The 19,910-nt window shown below is 46.5% G+C and overlaps 1 protein-coding gene across 1 annotated transcript in view; it reads left to right on the forward strand.

Annotated features, from left to right (window-relative positions):
• The first annotated feature begins 1,573 nt into the window (after positions 1-1,573).
• Positions 1,574-19,910, forward strand: part of LOC144756208 (E3 ubiquitin-protein ligase TRIM39-like) — a 303,564-nt gene continuing 285,227 nt past the window's right edge. The window contains exon 1 of the mRNA XM_078645822.1: positions 1,574-1,978. Within this exon, the coding sequence (XP_078501948.1) occupies positions 1,574-1,978 (405 nt within the window). The remainder of the gene's footprint in view (positions 1,979-19,910) is intronic.

Consider the following 19,910-nt stretch of genomic DNA (forward strand, 5'->3'; position numbering starts at 1 on the left):
AGGCCAACCAGAGCCAGGTAAGGAAAAGCACAGAAAACGGCCGCTAACGCGAGCCGCGTAAACAAACAGTGCCCCCAGACCACAGACGGCCGCTAACGCGAGCCGCGTGGACAAATGAAGCCCCCAACACGGAGACGGCCGCTAACGCGAGCCGCGCAGAAATAAAACAGCCTGGGGGAAGCAAAAATGAAAAGGAAAAGACGGCCGCTAAAGCACGCCGCCGACCACACCAAAAACAGCAGGGAACTCACCTCGAGAGTAGACCCAACAGCACAGCCAGGAACGCGGTCCACGGGAACGCAGAAAAAAAAAGAACAGGATGTTGTTAGTGGCACTTCCCCCTATATAGTCACGTGATGGTGACATCATCATAGGGGGAAGTGCAAACAGCGCAGCTGGGTAGGGGTTTCTGTGGAGCAGACTAGCTGCTCACGTATCAGGAATGGGACGGGGAGACAGGACGAGGAGGTAATGGCTTCCTGAATGGATATATATATATAGATATTGTACAAGCCACTGTTAATAGTTTTAGATCATGACACATACATCCGTGTATTGTCACTGAAAACCCCCAAAATACTGTCTATCCAAATATCCAGACTGCATTCGGACACTCTATTTTCAAGCGGTTTTCTGTAAGTAATCTGAGCCCTGGCCATTCATTACACGGTAATAATAAACAGTAATATTTCTTCTCCGTCGCTCGCCTCTTAAAATCCATTCTGCAGAGACCTCGCATGTCCCAGGGGGGTCGGTGTGAGAAGGGGGCGGGTCAGGCAGGTGAGGGTGTGGTCTGACGGACAGAGCTGTGCTATGGAAACTGGGGAACCACTGAGGCTCCAGTCTCGGCTCACCATCCTGTGATTCTGGACAGATCATTCATTCTCCCTGTACTTAAAAATATGACTCCGAACATGTTTAATGTAACGTGTGCTCATGTAAAGCGCTCCTATAGAGTCTGTGCCCACTGGGCTGGGACTTGCCCAGAGGGCACTTTTCATTATCTTTTTATTATAACTGCAGCCAGGGCACGAACTAGAACACGCAGAGAACGTTATGACCTACGATCTTTACTAGAATTACACCCCTTTCACTTTTCAACTATAGGGAAGGGGAGGGGAATCTCCGCCCCTCGAGGGACGTGTTCCAGCACAATCAGGAAGACAGTGATCACCGATAGAACCAGGTCAACTGGAGCCACGCCCACTTACACATAAATCCGCTAGGTAACTGGAGCTACTCCCACTTCTACCTGGAGTTACTCCCACCTGGGACCGCGCCCCTGGAGACACGCCCATTTAAACCTGGGGACACGCCCGCGTCACCTGCAGACACTCCCAGTTACACCTGGAGCCCTGCCACTTACACCTGTGTGACTGCCTGTGTCAGTTGTAGATACTCCCAGTTACAGATGACGCCACGCCGCTCCAGAGGAAGACACTCCACTCTGCAGACACTCCCACCCCGGCTGCTCCGCACAATAAACAGCCAGTAGGACCCTGGGAGTGCCGCGAAAGCATAGAGACACGCCCACTTCACAGATTGCATGAAACGAAACTTATCTCTAGAAAAAATGGCAGCAAAGAAACGTCTCAAGGAGGAGGTGTCCTGCTCCGTATGCCTGGAATGTTTCGCAGACCCCGTGTCAGTGGAGTGTGGACATGTCTTCTGTCTGTCCTGTATCACTCGGTGCTGGGAGGGGCTGCAGACAGACTTCCCCTGCCCTCAGTGCAGAGAAACCTCTAAGAACAAAACCTTAAGACCCATCAGACATTTGGGAAACATAGTGGAGCTGTTGAAACAGCTTCACACCCCGAGTGCGTCACCCCCGGGGGAGAATCTATGCGGAGAACACGAGGAGAAGCTGAAACTGTTCTGTGAAGATGACCAGGAGCCCATCTGTGTGATCTGTCGCGAGTCCAAGGACCACAAGGCTCACTCCGTTCTTCCCATGCAAGAGGCTGCCCAGGAGTACAAGGTGCGTAAAATATATATGTTTAATGGGGTGGGCCCCAAACGCATATAATTTCAAAGGCTGCCCAGGATTACAAGGCCTGTATGCCACCCATTTGGCCTTCCAAAGGTTCTGATTCAAAAAACGTTTTTATTTTCTCTTTGCACCTGTATATTCATGGGTTCATATGTTTCCAGCACCTAAACATAGTTAGCTGCCCCATTGCAAGTTTTTTTCATTGCAATCTCTGACTTGTAGTTTTGTCTTCCTGGTATAAAAGCCAAATTACACATTCCAGAATGCAAAGAGAAAATATGGACACCCACCATACACCACTGAGATTGAAGTCTGTTCCTGTGTCGATGCACACACCACCTTTGAAAGTACACTTCCTCAATACTGCAATGTCATGGAAAAAAACAGAACTCCAGGGGCCGTATTACATATAAAGTGCCCCGGGGGCGCAATGTGCCTTTGCACCTGCTTCCTTGCCCCCTGGGCACCTTAGTATTTCAGAAGGGGCCTCAGACGCTTGTGTGGCCCATTCTGTAATACCAATATCGCTGGTGCACATAAAGCACCAGCCAGTGCTTTAAATGGAAGAAAATAAGTGCAGGTACTCATCAAATTGAGTTAGGGGGTGTGGCTAGTGGGTGGGGGTGTGGCTAGAGGGCGGGGCTAGGGGATATGATACAATGGCACTTCTTCCATCTGATGTGTATTAATTTTGTATTTGCATTGTCCTTGTTGGTAATCTCAAATCCCCCCTATGTGCAGATTCCCTCTGCACATGTGACATAACACATGCTTCGTAATTAATAGCCATTTTGCTGTTAGGAACCACTAAAATATGTATGCAACTCATTTCACTTAAAGTGATCTTGACATATTCTGTGTGGTCTTTGGCCAGAAATGTTTTCACACTGCTCAACACTGTGTGATTTTTAAACCTTCCTTGTCTGATCCTGAGCCGTTGCTGTAATTAGGTCATCACTGAGTGATGTTGGGCCACCTATGTAGTATCTTGTGCCAGTGATGTGGGGTCCTGGTTCAGCCCTATCAGACCTTGCCTCTGGAATTTCAGATCTTTGCTCAGTACCTTATTTCTCACAGAGAACACAGACCACGAAAAGATCAGGATGAGCTCACAAAGAATATCACTTAGTTCATAATGGAATGCATTAAAAAACTTGTTCTCAAGGAAGCTAACAGAAAATACAATTGAAATGTATCTCTAATAACTCTAAGATATTCCCAATATGTTGACATGTATACATTGGGGCTCTGTAATGTAAGTGCCCATGGTCCTTCCACCTATTTGTACTACATGAAAGGAGACTGCAGGGGAAATCCCTGGCACAGCAGCTTCAACATGCACACTCCTAGACTACTGCTTTACCGTTTTTTTCTTTTAAACCAGGTAGCACCAAACCGTATTTGTACAGTCCTGGGCATCGTCCCTCCTTTAGCACCATAGTTTTCAAAAGATCCTCATTTAAAGGGCTCATCCTCATTTCCTCTTATATGCAATGAGATCTCAGCACTGTGAGGTACTGGGTGTTGGTAGTTTAGTAGGTTAATTTGGGCACTGTCATACTGGGCCTACAGCGGCTGTGCGGAACAGAGTAGAGGCAGGGATGGGTGGAACCTGTGTTAGTTCATGGTTTTAAGTGCTATGGAAACAATTCAATGACAAACATTTTTAGCATCTGGAAGGGGGATGCAAACATCTCAACTATCCCACTTTATGAGTCATGAATCCCCCAGCCCAGGCATGGCACAGCCGAACATGAAGGTAGATGTGTAATCGTGTCTCCCTCACACCTGGTCTTCTTATATCGTCCTTAGTTGGTGTCAGAAGGTGAGTAGCTAAATATTCTAGAGTAGATTTTTGTAACACTATGCACATCTCATTATTTTAGCTCAGTTATCGCTAAATATGACATTACAGTATTACTATTCATACATTACTGTCACCACACTTTAGAATACTTAGCATCTGCCACCCTCTGCTTGAAGTCACTGACCATCTAGGAACTTCTAGGGTCCTGGTTCTACCTATCCTATGTAACACATGGAAATATGTTTGAGGCCTCAAATATTCAAGACTGACTGACTTGTGGTGTCTTCTGGCACAGAAGGAATCTCAGCTCACAACTCACATTTCCTTTTCAGATTTGTGATTTAACAGGGGTGTGTTGCCTACAGTGAAAGGACAACCTAAAATAACTCACTAAGTACAACGGATGGATTCTGCAAGTCTCTCTGCTTGCTGGACATGTCTTGGATATAGGGCCAGTCCGCAATGCCGCCGGGACTGCCGTGCCAAGGGCCACGGGGTCTTTATACCCCACCCTGGCCATCCTGATGGCTGTGCCCAGCAATGACGCACTTCTGGTCACCCGCAAATCGTGAGGCCAGAAGGTGCGAAGGCCAGATCTGGTTCTGGCTGGCATCCCACCGGATCGTGCAAGTCCCAGCCCACGGGAGCCTGGGTCCTGGGTCCTAAGCGCTGCGTCCACTTCCCATTTTGGGGGGGGTGGACGCTCTCTCCACAACCTACTGAACCCTTTTAATGCATCTTATGCAGATGTGACAGATTCTATTATTTGCCGTCCCCTCCCCACCATCCCGCACACATACGCACCCTCATGCCCCTAGTCCACTCTCATCTTAACTCTGGACAAGAGAAACAATAAATGCAGCAAAAGAACATCACAGATCTGTCCTTCAGATCCTGCAGGAAAATCAAGCTCAGCTAACCCCCTTTTCATTTTAAGGTTTGGTCAGAGACAGCTGTCTCATCAGCCTTATGAAATTAATTTCCATAAATAAAAAATACACATGTAGAGGGGAATTTTACTAAACCGTCTTCATCCCTGGGTCTGTTCAGCTATCATTCACAATCTGCTTCTATTCACCACAACAAATATCATGGGGTAAAGCGGCAACCCATGAAGGCAACTAACCACCTTGCCCTGTGAGTGACGACATTTTTTCCTACCACATGGGCAAAGTTGCCTTAAAAAGTGCACTTCACTGCCATGCTGGTAGGCCAGTACTTTACTTTTGCAATTCTTTTTTTCTTTCCAGTTTTTATCCATTTTTTAGTCATTGTGTTTGTTCAAAATAGGTCTCCAGGTTACAGTAATTAAGGGCCAATGTAGCTTTTCCCTGCACCAATAAGAATCATTCTTCCATGTGATGTTTATTAAAACTAAAAAGGGTTCTAAACTAGTTGAGGAGAGGATGTTGCCGAACAACTAGAGCAGTTGACCTTGAAGCTGGAGAACCAGGTTCGAGTCTCGACAGGGATGCTCAACATCCTGTGATTCTGGGCAAATCCATCAATCTCCCTGTGCCTCACACCAACATTAATGTGTCCATCTGTAACGCAACTGGTGCTCATGTAAAGTGCTTTAATACCTTGGAGTCTAGTTTGCGCTGTATTAAACTCCCCTCCCCTCCACCCCCCAACCAAAAAACAATTCTAATTCACATGCCTGAGAGGGCGCACTGATATCTTTAAGTTATATGCAATGGTAAATCTTTTTTTATTTAAATTTAATTTTTGGTTGCTTAAGCTCACCACATATAGGAGGCGTGTTTTGTTTTTTTGTGGCATATTAGTGCAATAATCTTTTTTGAATTAACAATTGCACTAGCGTTACCAAGACCACACCTAATGGCTTTGCCAATACTTGTTTATCTAGTGCAGCTTCTTGATGCCATGCTTATTGCCAGGAAAGTGTAATTATGCGATTCCTTTTCACATAAATTACGGATCTACCGCATTTGCCATATCATCTGATGCATAATCTTCAGATTTTAACAAAAAAAATTCTTTCTACCTCAAACAGTTCAAAAGTTATTAAAATCGTACCAACACATACTACTGCGCAGCGGAAGGCCCTTTCCAAAGGTTGACTTCTCACCTTCCTGTTGCTTATTGCTATTTTTAAACTGAAGGGCAACCTATGCCCAGACGGTGTTAACAAGTATACAAATTAAAAAATAATGAAGTAATACAATCAGGAACTAATCTGCGTTACGCAGCATAAGTTGCCTTTTCTTGCTGCATAATTTAATCAACCCTAACGCATAATTACAGTGGCTGCGATTTATTATTATTTATTTGTATTGGGCTTAAATACTCAAATTTTCGTTTTTCAGTGGTGCCCCGGACGTGCTGGGTGCAGCGTTGTTTGGTCAGCCGGGCAACAAGGCACAAAGATCCACTTCGTCCAGTGGCTGCCACTTTGAAAAGTAGATTCCAGGTCAGCTGGGCCACTTATTAGGTGGGTCTCAGGAGGCCTGAAGTCCCTCGACGGGTGTTGGTGCTCTGTATCGTTGGAGTCCACCTGGATTCTCCTTTTATAGGTTTTTGCTGAAAGGGATCCGTTCCCCTTGGTAGTGGTGCCTTGGAACTTTGGTGAGTCCTGGTGCCTCACGTTTTAGTGCAGAGGCAGAGTTGACCCTCCAGAGCAGGTGTACCTCTTCCTGGATGTCGGAGACATTGGTCGGGCTACGGAGCTAGACGACGCTGTACTAAACTTTTCTTTCTTTGGTGCCTACAGCTGCAGGGTGATAGCTCCTCTATCTCAAGGGAGATGCTTGGTGATTTTTGAAGGGCTGGCGACTATCCATGGTTTTTGGAGGCCTTACAGCAGCAACAAGATGAGCTGGAGGAGGATGATTGTCGAATTCAGAGATGCCCGGCAGGAGTTTGCGCCCAAAGTCCACCACAAGGTCGGCTCTTCTCGGGGCCAGCAGCGGTTCTTCAGCTGTCGTCTCCCTTTTGTCCATTGAATCTAAAATTCAGGGCCTAGAGGTGCCACCTAAACACTGAATTTAGAGGTCTTGCAGGGGAGTGACAGGTAATGGCCATTGGGCTCCTTACCTTAGGATGTCTACCGTCTCTCATATGTCCATCTCAGGGCTAGGGAGAGAGCCCTAGCCCTGATAGGTCAAGTCTTCTCATCTTCAAGATGGATGATGCTAAAAATATGTGCTTCACTTCGCATCCTGCACCTGAGGGTCGAGTTGGCAGAGGGGATACACCTCTTATTCTTCCTAAGTTTTCCCACCTGTCCTCTCTCCAAAAGTGGGAGGGGAGGCCTGGGTCGCATTACCAAGGCAATAAAGCCTTTGAAGCTTACTGCCACAAGCGACGCTTCCTGACCGGGGTGTTGGGGGTAGGTGTGAACACCTTTACCCGGTTCAGGGTTTGATCTCAACCTCCGAGGGTGCAGGCCCTCAACCCATGAGGTCAGAAACTCATCTGGCAGTGGCAGGCTGGCTTAGACCAGTCAGACCACACCAGGTGTGTATGTAGGCTTTCAGTGGGCCCCTCTAAGGGGACTGTGTTGACATATGTCCAACCCATGTACTATTCTATGGCTTTCCCGTGCGCTTACAATATCCAAGAATGGACGTAGATATTGTAGTGGCATATCAATCAATCAATCATTTGTAAAGCGCACTACATACCCACAAGGGTCTTAAGGCGCATGGTACGCTCATGCAGATATGTCCTCGCAGGAGATATAGTGCACCCTGCCTTAGGGATATAAAGGCTGCTTGAGGGTGTCTTACCTATATCCCTCTCAGTGACTGCAGGCTGCAGGCATGGTACGCAGGGCTGTGTGGCATGTCGACTCTTCGGTTTGGTCCTTCTCTAAACCCAACATGGGTTTAGAGAAGGACACAACACTGAGACCGCCCTGATCAAATCTACAGAGGAGATCCGGAAGGTGCTTGACGATGGGGGCCAAGCAGTGTTGATCCTTTTGGATCTGTCAGCAGCCTTCGATACGGTTCACCATGCTCTGCTGGTGGACCGATTGGAGGGCTGCGGGATCCAGGGGCAAGCACTCCACATTCTGAAGGCCTTTCTGAAAGACCGGGTACAAGTGGTGGCTATGGGGGACTTCGAATCAAGACCTTTCAAACTCCCCGGGGGGGGTCCCTCAGGGATCCTCCCTTAGCCCCACTTTATTTAATATCTACGTATCCTCTCTTGCCCCGGTGATCCGATCCTTCGGGTTTGAGCTAACTTCCTACGCAGATGACACCCAGATCGTGGTCTCGGTGCTTCCGGGGAAAGAGCTGGGGGTGGCAGCCAGGTTTCAGGACTGCATGTCTGCAGTCAGTTCTTGGATGGCAAAAAGTTGCTTAAACTTAATTCCTCCAAGACTGAGGTGCTTGTCTTTGGGTCCAACTCAAATCTGTGGAGTCCCAGATGGTGGCCAACAGATATGGGAGCTCCGCCCTCTCCATGTTAAAAGGTGAAAAATCTGGGAGTCATTATAGACAGCCAACTTTCTTTTAAACCCCAAGTTAAGGCGTTGACCTCTTCCATACATTGGATCTTGAAAACCATTAGGAAAGTGCTCCCCTTTTCTCTCGCGTCTCGACTATTGTAACAGTCTCTTTCTCGAGGCCCAACAGGGAGTGTTGAATAAACTTCAGGTCCTACAAAACGCGGCAGCCCGCCTTATTGGAGCCTTACCCAAGTTTTCATCAGCTACCAAGGAACTGGAGAAATTGCATTGACTCCCGATGCGGAAGAAGATTATGTTTAAAGCCCTCTGCATTGTCTTCAAGGCACTGCATGGCTTGGGTCCAGTGTTTCTTCAGGATCATTTCCAGTGGTATAGACCAGAGAGACATCCGAGGTCTGCCAGTATGGGACTGATTAGAACAGCTCGGATCAGGAAGGAACGCTGGGGGGGCAGGAGCTTTGTTGGAGGAGCAGCAAAGGCATGGAACTCCCTCCCCCTGACCCTTAAATCAATCACCAATCTGTTAGCTTTCAGAAAAAATCTCAAAACATGGCTCTTTACCCTCCAGCCGGGGTATCTTAATCTCAGGGAGTTACCACTTCAGCGCCAGGACACCGGTTGGTATTAGTGCGCTCTACAAGTGTTTATAAATAACTAAATAAATAAATGCCGTCGCAGAGAAACTGAAGCAGGGGCGCGGAAAAAAACATCAACATCCTCAAACCTTGAGCCACACGGGCAATGCCGTTGCTGTGGGAGAGGTGCAGGAGTGTGCAATAAGTAAAGAATAAGCGCATCTAGGACCATTCCCAATCCTGATGCCCATCCAGATCCACGACAACGCAAAATCCAGCAATTGGGTGCAGGATCAGAGCAACGAAATGCCAAGCCATTATAACATCGAGAAGCAAAGAGAGGCAACATAAACTTACATCAGCATAAATGCTAGAATAGAAAAAAGATTTTTCTGGACTCTTCAATGTCTTCAATCACAGTATTTTTATTAGTTGCTTTGTTCATTGAGCCATTACCCAAAATTGCATTTGGTGGGACGCGATCTTTCACGCTCCGCTCTATGTTCGTGTTGGCGGGAGCGTGAAAGATCGCGTCCCACCAAATGCTGCTGAATCCTTCGCATCTACCATTTGAACTTTCCATTTACTGTTTTTCAACTTACCATAGTTGATAACGTAGTATCTTATGGGAATGGACGATTGACTACACTTCAAGTGCCGCTGCTAAAGACAGTGGTCCCTAGACAGCTGCTAATTTGACTAAATAATAAATATAGGCTAAATAGCTTCTATATTCTTTGTCCAGCCAGACAGAAATGTAATAGTCAATAAATATATAGAGCAAAAACATTCACACGCAATACAAGTGGGACACCGCCTGGTTCCCACTACCACAATATTGATTTTATTATTGACCGTTTGAATATTTAAAACCATTACAGTAAAAGCTGAAATTAAAACCCAACCCCCTTACCCGTCACCCCCGTCCCATGACCTCCTGTGAAATTTAAAGCCCCGTTTCCAACAGTCAAACTTGTATTGCAAGAAACTTTCTGCCTTTAGTCCAGGAGCTTAATTTTAATGTGGCAATGTTCCGGTAATAGTACTTGAGGTGGCGGCCAAGTCTTCTTTGATCATGAATGTTACAGTGACACCTTGATGGCGCATTAATCTGGCCCTGACTTTCATGGGCAGGAAATGATTATAGTCTAGCGGCTAGTGTTTGACCAATCTGGTAAGTAAATTTTGCCTATGTGGGTTCAGCGAGAGGTTTTTTGAGTTTTTCAGAAATTGATGGCGCTCAACAGTTTACGATATTGTAAAGCACAAAATTGTATTGGTTAGAAATTCTTAGTTTTGGTGCATCTTGGTCAAAGAAAAACCACAACCTTTGAAAAAGAAAAGGGTGGGTCGAGACCCCCTCTTCCGAATTGATCAAGCCAGGTCTAGAGCACACAAAAAGAGCATAAATTATTGTGAAGTGTATCACATATTACAGCAACAAAGGATGAGATCGTCACCAGAAAGTATTATCTCAAAGAGTTTTATTCCTTTTCACAGCTGGTACTCCTATCAGAAGGAGATCAGCCAGGGAAAATTGCCAACCGACACGTTTTCGTCAGCGGATGGTTATCCGTGACTCTTCAGGGCTGATCTCAAGTGCGACAAAGCGGTATCGGGGGACCGGTGATACTTCCAACCCGGTCCAAGTCGGGTTTACGTATTAAAACAAAAACAATTCAGTCGTTTCTCAAGAGAATATCGTCTTATGTCCAAAGTTTGGAGAGGGGAAGACGGGCGGGTAATGCCGTCTATAGAACAATGGCTATCTGTCACTGCTGAGTCGGAGCGTAGAGTGGTTGCCGCTCTTGCCAGATGGTGTGTTTTTATTTCTGAAAAGCACCAGTCTTATGCCTCCTTGCAAGTTCTAATGCCAAGAGCTCTGAAACTGGGATGAAGCAGCCTATGTCGGTCGCAGGTGAGTTTGAGGCAACAGCATAGTAAGTGGAGCCAGGGTTCCCGTTGGTAATTGCATAGGCGGCATGAAACTGCTCCATCTGTTCGTGCCCATGCTGGATTGAAGTCCCTAATTCTAAGTGACGTTAGCCTCATAAAAAGGATTTTTTTTGCGTGCCTGGGCCCCTAGTGCTTCACTTGGGTATGGTTGGGCTTTCCCCAAGATGTAAGATTCGTCCAAAGCCTTCATATAGGTGTTGTCGGAGTGAAGTTAGATCCTTATCATACGATATGGAGCGGACCTCCTGTCTCATGATGTTTGACTAAGCCTTAAGCGGGATGTCTGTTAAGGACAAACTGTTGGAATCTATATTTAGGGTCTCTGTTGCTTAACCTAGCTTGGTAAACTAAGGGGGAGTCCTCTTCTCTAAAAGTTGTTACAAGATGGTGTTTGAGAGAGTTGTGACTATGATATAATATTTAATTACATCTCCCTGGAGGGCCAGTTCGGATCTGTAGAGGCCTAATTCCAGCCGTAATCTTGTGTTCCTTGCATTCCTAGGTGCTTGCAGCACAATCCTGTGATCTTTGACCTGCGCTGCTGCTATAAGTTTATCTAGAGCTCCTGGGAACGCCAAGTGGATTAGTTTTGCCCTGAGGACCTTCAGCATGGGGTCTGTTGTGGGGCTAGTCAAACGTTGACTCAGGCGTCTCATTGATAAAATTACACTGTTGATTTTAGCAGTTAGATGTCTTGAATGAGCTGCCGATGTTGCCCTCTCGTTTAGCCAAACGCCAAGATAATTATAGGCTGTAGTGGTTCCAATTTGGTACTCTCCCAACTTCCAGACTGCTTGTTTTTTGTGTGGGTATCTGCCGAATATCATTATCTTTGTTTTGCCTAGATCAACTGTCAGGTGATTCTCCTTGTTATACTCCCTCAACTCTTTAAGTGCTCTTTGGAGGCCCACTCTTGTGTGGTCCATCACTACAGTATTGTCTGCGTATTTTAGATTTGCCATGCTTGTCGTGCCCAGTCTCGGTCGAACTAGACTTGCCTTTTTCAGGGCTCCCCCCATATCTGCCGTATAAAGATTAAATAATAGGGGGGCCAGGACGCAGCCCTGCTTCAGTCCGTTGTTGTTTTTGACTTTTGCAGATAGAGCTGCGGGGCTTAATTTGACTTGTACCCAGGTCCCCTCGTGAAGGGATATGATGGCTTTCAATAACTTGGGGGGGGTACACCCCAGGATGACATTTTCCCCCAGAGTTTGCCCTATCGACTTTGTCAAAAGCCGTACTGTAGTCAATAAAACAGCAGAACAGCGGAGGGTGCCTAACTTTAACAGCACGTTTTGAGAGGTAGGCTAGGGCCATGATGTTATCAGTTGTTGCACTGTATTTCCTGAAGCCAGTTTGAAAGAATGGTAATATTTTGTTGTTATTAGCCCAGTCCTCTAGCTTTCTCAGTAGTAGTTTGGCAAAAGCTTTGGCTTCTACATCCAGCAGGGCTACTAGCCTGTAGTTTGAGGGGTTAGAGTGGTCAACTTTTTTGTGAATGGGGAAGAGGATGGATCCTTTCCATGAGTGTGGAATTGTTGCCGTTGCATATGAAAAGTTGTATAAGGGGGTGAGGACTGTGGAAAAGAATGATTGGGCTGTTTTAAAGGCCATGGCTGGAATGCCATTGGGCATGGCGCCCCGTCATTCCTCATTTTCCTAATCTCCATCGTTATTTCGGCTTCCGTGAACCCCTGATCCTCAAGCATCCTTTGTCCTCCCTCTTCTGTGTGTCTGGAGAGAGTGGCAATGTGGGAGCCTGTTTCCCGAACGTTCAAAGGGTCGTGCTGAGTAACTAGTGTACCTTTGGCATATAATCCCCTAACATACTCTACCCACTCGTTGCTTTCAATATTGTTCTCCTTGCTCCTGGGTTGATAGCTCAGGCGGTTGATATACCTCCATAATTTCGCATTATCTTGTCCTTTAGCAGGGCAAATACTGTGAATCATTTTTGTTCCATCTCTTTCCTCTTCTGCTCACCTACTTTCCTCCTGAAGGCGGCTCTTAGTGTTGCTATGGAGGCCCCCTCTGCCGGTGTTCCTCTACCACTGCCACAATATGACAAACAAAAGATTGGAGAAACGGTTCAGGCAACAAGAAAAAGTCTAAAAACATATACTCGTAGTAGACTTAGGCAATATGAAGACACCATTGCAAATAAAGCTATACAGAATAATAATACCATGCATATGGTGTACAAATCGTCGACGGCATTTCTATCCCTATGTCAAAATAAAGGGATCATCTTCAGGACAATAAAAATTCATGCCTGTATACTTTCAACCCAAGACATTACATAATTCTTGTCTTAGTGTAGACAGTAGCAAGTTGCTAGTCAAACAAGGCGATTAAAACTGATGGTAATTGCACAATTGTTAGCCTGCTGGCGGTTACAGGGGAGTCCAGGTGAGTATTTTTTAAATTTTAATTTCTTTATTAAGAAAATACAAAGTACAGTCGCAGATTAAAAAAAACATTCACAGATACACGTGCTTCACCGTCATCCCAACACAGTATGTCTCATAGGCACAAGAATAGGAACATAGCCATGATGCCAACATCCCGAAAGTGGGCAGGCAGCGCTCAGTAAAGATGAAAAGAACCAAATGGAGCGTGGGAAGGAGCACCAAACGGGACGAGCGTATAGGAGGGGCACCACTTGCCATTCAGCCATTACGTTTCAATAGGTAACACATAGAACTGCACAATCCCACACCGCTCACCAGTTAATCGGTTCACCCTATGCCAGCCGGTTCTGCAACTCCCGAGGAGTTTAGCGTTACACCATTCGCCGTGCACTCGACATTCTCACCCCTCGCACCAGACAAGTAGGTAGTATACAGTCCCCAGAAGCTTTTGGGTCGGCTCCTAGGTGGAAGCAGCACGCTGTAAAGTTCGGACTGCGTTTAGCCAGGTGAGTATTTTACGCTGGCAGAAGTTGATAGGGTTCGTGTTACCACTGTCGGTGATTGGCAACTGGCACTAGTTAGACTGCTGTCAGTTGGAAGCGGTTGATCCAGTCGCGTGTTGCGCTGGTACCGGATGTTGCAAAACTGAGGCGACCGAGGGGATCTCGGCGCTGGACCGTAATGGATTCCTAAGGTACGGAGGCTCAATCACTGCTCGTAAGCTGATTGGGTAATGGCTCAATGAATTTCTTCAGTAACTACACAGCTAAAGAACCTGCATATTCGACCGCAGTGTTGTTGGATATTGCCCTGAGGAAGCCCTATTCAGGGTGAAACGGGTTGGCTGCAGTGGTGCGTCGTTCCTTTGAACAAAGCAACTATTTAAAATACTGTGATTGATGACATTGAAGAGTCCGGAAACATATTTTTTCTATTTCTAGCATTTATGTTATGATGTAATTTTATGTTGCCTCTTTTTGCTTCTCTTTTTGTATTATTGTTGTTAGGTCTATAGGCAGTGGACCTTGAAGGTGGGCCACAAAGAAATTTGTGCTTCATAAAAATTTGATTGTACAATAGGTTAGTGCAGTGTTAATTATCCCTTGCTGCCTGTCTCTCTTTTTCTACCAGTATAACATCGGTATAGGCAGGCAGAGCTGCCACACGATCCGCAGGCACCATATGTCGCTCCGAAGCCGGTCAAGGACCGGCACTGAAGGTCCGCTGGCTCAACCACCCTTAACCCACGCTCAGTCAGACAAAACATCCGGGGAGGGGCCCTCAGACCAGATGTCCAACAAACTATATGCCGTTCTGGCAGCGGTGGAGAAGCTAAGTGCAACAATGGAACAGACTCTCACCATGCTAGAAAGTAAGATTTACAAGGTAGTGATCGACTTAAATTTCCTACATGCGGACCACCGAAAACTTATAGACAGGACGTCCACGTTGGAAGTCACAATGGCGGAAATCTCTCCACAGACGCAGGCTGTGGACAAACGCCTTAAAGATCTCAAAGCCCGGGTTGATTTTCCATTTAACATAAAAGAGTCACTCAATGACACAGAGGGCCGATACGTCATAGTAAGGGGTAGGTTGGATGGCAGAACAGTTATGATTACAGCGATATATGCACCTAATACCGAGCAGGCCTTGGTCCTAGATACTCTATCGAGTAAATTATTGATTTGGCACGGTACCCCGATGACTCTTGGGGGGGACTACAATTGCGTATTGGATGCAACTCTGGCCCTCTCCTTCCCCCCCCCACTTATCGGGGCGCCTACTGTCATAGCAATGAGGGCACTAAAAAGCTGGGCTACGCAATGGCACTTAGTGGATGCGTGGAGACATAGGAATCCCATGGATAGGGTTTACTCGTATTACTTGGGAGCACACAGTCTACATGTCCGACTTGACCCTATGTTAGTCTCAGACGACCTACTACCAGTCATAACAAACTCTCAATACCTTGGGAGAACTCACTCAGACCACAATCCACACACACTACAGTTAGAATGGTGTTCTAACACAACACAGATCCCAAGATAACGCATGCAACCCGAACTGCTAGTGGATGCGCCCTTCAGAGAATCACTAGGGGCGGCAGTGGCACAGTACTTTGAAGAAAACACAGACTCCGTCCGCATCATCGACATTAATAGTATGGGACGCATTTAAAACGGTTGTCCGGGGACCCTGCATAGGCACACAAGCTGGCATGCGCAACACGTTAGAGGCTGTCTTAACCAACCTGGAAAACAGACTGGCAACCCATGAGAGACACGCAGTTAGGGGCCCCGGTTGGAGGCTAGACGAAAGCAAAGCATAACATGCCCAACTACTAGAGAGGCTCCGCTGCATTAATTACCCTGCACACTCTGCACACACGTATAACACAGGCGAAAATCTGGCAGTGGGTGAAGCACCACTTAGACATCTTTATTCTCCTCGTCACGGAAAAACCCGATATACTGCTACTCACTGAGACTTGGCTTACCACCAACTCACAGCCTGACATTCTTGCGGCCCCTTCTCCTGATTACTACATCCTCCACGTCGACCGTCCCTCAGGTCGCACAGGGGGCGGAGTGGCAGATATTATATCGAGACAATTTAGATTTATCTCCTCTGATTCTTTAGTTCTCCAAGAGGTGGACAACCTTGTTATCAGCTTAGAAACAGAGGCTGGTGTTTTTACACTCATACTCCTCTACCAGCCGCCCCATTCCATGCCCCTGTTTCCCTGGTGGAACAGATAACCAACCTACTAACACATCACCCCAGAATTGCCCTCTTTGGCGATTTCAACTATTGGTTTAGTGACAAGAAAGCTGGCCTTCACGCCATGGAACTATTTGAGGCTTTAACCAGCCTCGATCTTGTCCAACAAATTTCTGTGCCCACTCACATCAGGGGTCACATTCTGGACCACATCTGGACTCATGAATTAACACTATCCTGTCCGGTCGTCTCCCCTTGCATCTGGTCGGATCACTATTTAATCGATACCACCATCACAGTCAGCGGCAGGGCCCAGGCCCCTATCTTGGCTGGCGGGTCATCACGCAAATGGAGTTCTTACGACTCCCAAGGCTTTCTTGCCGCTTTGGCCAAGACTCGACCTACCACCGACATTAAGGCCAATGTCGAGGTAATAGCAGGGGACATTGGCGACTGGCTAAAGATGGCCAGTGACCAGTTCGCCCCTCTCTCTAAATTTCCACGCACTAAACACAGCAGCTCACACAGATTGTTCTCTGGAGCCCTTAAAGAACAGAAATTGAAGGTGCGTCAGCTTGAACGGATCTGGAGGCGCAATTATTCGGACTCCGATAGATTGCTCTTCGTGGCGGTTCGTAAAGAGTACAAAGGCGCTATTTCCCTGACTAAATCCACCCACATCTCTGACAGAATTTTATCAGCTGATTATAAATCCAAAGACATTTTTTAAAATATGAATGAGTTCACCACGGATGATAGAACTCTCCCTACTCAGGCCCCATCTCAGGAGACCTGTGATGCCCTGAACTCCTTCTTTATTGAAAAAATAGCCAAAATCAAGAATTCCATCCCTCTTCTCACCTTCACTGGATTACTAGATACTCCCCCCCATTAACCGACACATTTTCGATCAGTTCGCCACTCTCAACCCCAATTCCCTTACCGAGCTGGCGGTCCGAGTTAAATCTGGGTCTCCCAACGACTGCTGCCCCCCCTCTGTCCTTCGGGACGTCTGCCTCACACTACCGGACTGTATATTGCCCTTGCTGAACTCTTCTCTCAGCACCGGCACGGTCCCTAGCTGCTTCAAGGAGGCCACCCTTGTGCCCCTGCTGAAGAAACCAGGTGCGGACCCCGCCGACTATTCCAATTACCGTCCCATCTCCCTCTTGCCCTATCTGTCCAAACTCCTCGAGGCTCATGCTACTCGATGTCTCTCAAACTTCATCGAGAACTCTGGGTATCTTGAACCCAATCAAGCCGGCTTTAGGCCGGCTCACTCCACTGAGGCAGTCATTTTCATTTCATGAAGCTTTATTCGGTTCATAACAATTAATGACCATAAAAGCACATAGCAAAATGCAGCAGGATAAAATACAGGTAAATTACCAATAATGTTTAAAAGATCATACTTTTCCTAAAAGCCATAGATTTACAAATAAAACTCGCAGCATAAAAACATATATATGGGCAGTCCATATTATATAATAAACACATTGCATCCTCCACAGTAAGAATACCATACCTAAGAAATACTGGTTTCAGATATGTGATCCTAACATTCTGGGACAATGTACAAATGAGCATAAAGTACAAGGTGCTTTGTTTAGAATGCCCATCGCAAGGACATGGGCCAACCGGGTGCTTTTTTTGATGGGGGAAGGCCACCAAAGCATGAGCAATTCCAGCCCTTAATCTAGTCAATACAAATCTGTGCGAGGGCCTAGTTACCACGCTCAGATAATTCTGGAATCCCTTGGTAACAATATACTTATTATAAAGATTAACAGTGACGAGGGAATTGATCACAACTGAGCGTTTTTGAGCTCTATATAGCTTAAAAGTATTTTTCATGTCCTGCTTGGCAAGACCTCTAGGGGGGCAATGATCTAACAGGTTAATATCATAGATACTCTGGTAGCAATCCACAACATATTTAAGCCATGGTATCATCAAACAGTTATCAAAACCAAGGCAGTCCCTAATTACAAGTTGATTAAACTCAGTCTCTTCCTTGAGCCAAATAGCTCGATAAAGTAGTAGAGGCCTAAGTAAAGCAAGGTCGCCCAAATAAGCAAGCCCTACCTCTTTATGGATCAACTCTGTTGAAACAGATTTAGGGAGACACAGTAATTTCTTTAGGAAGTTATTTTCTTCCCTCTGCAGACACTCAATATTGCTATTGCCCCAAAGGCCCGCCCCATAAAGTGCGATGGATACACTACGCGCCTTGTAGATCTCCATCATATCTTTGATTCGCCTATCCCCTAGCTTGGAGGCAAATTTAAAAATGCCATAGGCGCTTTTGCTCATTTTGCTCCTAACATTGGTTAATTCTTGCCCCCAACTGCCATCACTGGAAAAGGTTACCCCGAGGTAGCAAAAAGTATTGACATGCTTTACTTTTACCCCTTCTATAAAAAAAGGCACGATTTTTCCCCGTCTTTGTCCCGCAGGTCATAGTGTGGGTTTTGTTTTTATTAATCAGCAGTCTCCTACTCCCAATAAAATCAGTGAACCTGTCCATCAAGCGCTGCAGGCCAACAGGTGTTCGGGACAGGAGCACCGCATCATCTGCATAGAGCAGAACTGGGACACTATTCCCAGCAACCTGTGGGGCATGTAAATGTAAATGTATTGCGACTTATATAGCGCACGTATCACCCGAAGGCATCAAGGCGCTTGCCTTGGGAACCCGTCCTGGCTTTTTCCCTGTGAGATAACCCCTACTGGGTATCCCCAGGGTGAAAGCCAGGCATCCCGCAGCGGGTGGGCCGCCGTAGTGGAGATTAAGCAACTATTGCCCAGAGTTGCAGCGTGGGACCCCATGATTAGAATAGGCACCGAGGCGAGAATTATCGAGTCCGTGGACATTTTTGGGCTCAGGACCCTGCCGCGTCGGGAATTGAACCCTGGTCCCAGGCCAGACCTCTGCATCAGGGTCTGCCGCTCTAATCAGTGAGCCACACTCCGCCACTCAGCTTTGACAGTTTTCAGGGCAGATTCAACCTCATTAATAAAAAGGGTAAACAACAGGGGGGCAAGAACACACCCCCGTCTAATTCCCCGTTTGACATTAAAATTTGGGGTACACTCCCCGCTAACCCCATAGCGGATACATGTTTGCATCTTACTATACAATCTTGCAAGGAAAAAGATAATTTCTTTAGGGGCACCCATATCAAGCAAAACTGACCACAGGAGTGAATGGTTTACTAAATCAAAAGCACTGCTAAGGTCGGCAAAGCAAAGATAAATATTACCGGGCTTAGCTCTAGTGTACTTGCCAATCAATAACTCTAGATTCAGGCTCTGATCTAAGGTCCCTCGTCCCTTCCTGAATCCGTATTGGGAATTGGCAAGAATCCCGTTCTCATCCGCCCACTCTTCTAATCTATATAACAGTACTCGACTCATAATTTTAACCGATGAATCCAGCAGGCTAATCGGCCGGTAATTGCAGGCTGATGCCTTATCCCCCTTTTTATAAATGGGTACAATGATGGAGTCACCCCAAGAAGGTGGGATCAAGGTGGTTACTGCCGCATTGAGTGCCAAGGTAAGTATTGGCCCCCAAAGCTTCGGTTGAGCCTTGAACACATCAATTGGTACTCCATCTGGCCCCTGGGCCTTACCACCCTTACTGCTTTTAATACTACTTTCCACTTCCTTCAGGGTGATATCTATAGGTACCACGGGCCAAAGCCTTTGCCCATCGGATGACTGGGTATTATCCTGAAAAATTATGGAAAAGTGTTTCACCCATTCCTCGCTGCCAACGTTGGAGGAGAGCTGTGGATTTTTATCATCTTGGAGGAAAGGGGAGTTAACGGTGGACCAAAACAGGCGACTGTCAGCGGTTTCTACTGCCTTGGATAGGTGATCCCAGGCTTCTGCTGTAATTCCTTCTTCCTTTTGGAAAGCGCCTTTTTATATTCAGTTCTTAAAAGTCTGACTCTATTCTTGTCTCTTGGGGTAAGGGCTAAAGCGTGTTTAAGTTGCGAGA

The sequence above is a fragment of the Lissotriton helveticus genome, chromosome 5_1, assembly GCF_964261635.1.
Source record: "Lissotriton helveticus chromosome 5_1, aLisHel1.1, whole genome shotgun sequence".
Lineage (NCBI taxonomy): Eukaryota > Metazoa > Chordata > Amphibia > Caudata > Salamandridae > Lissotriton > Lissotriton helveticus.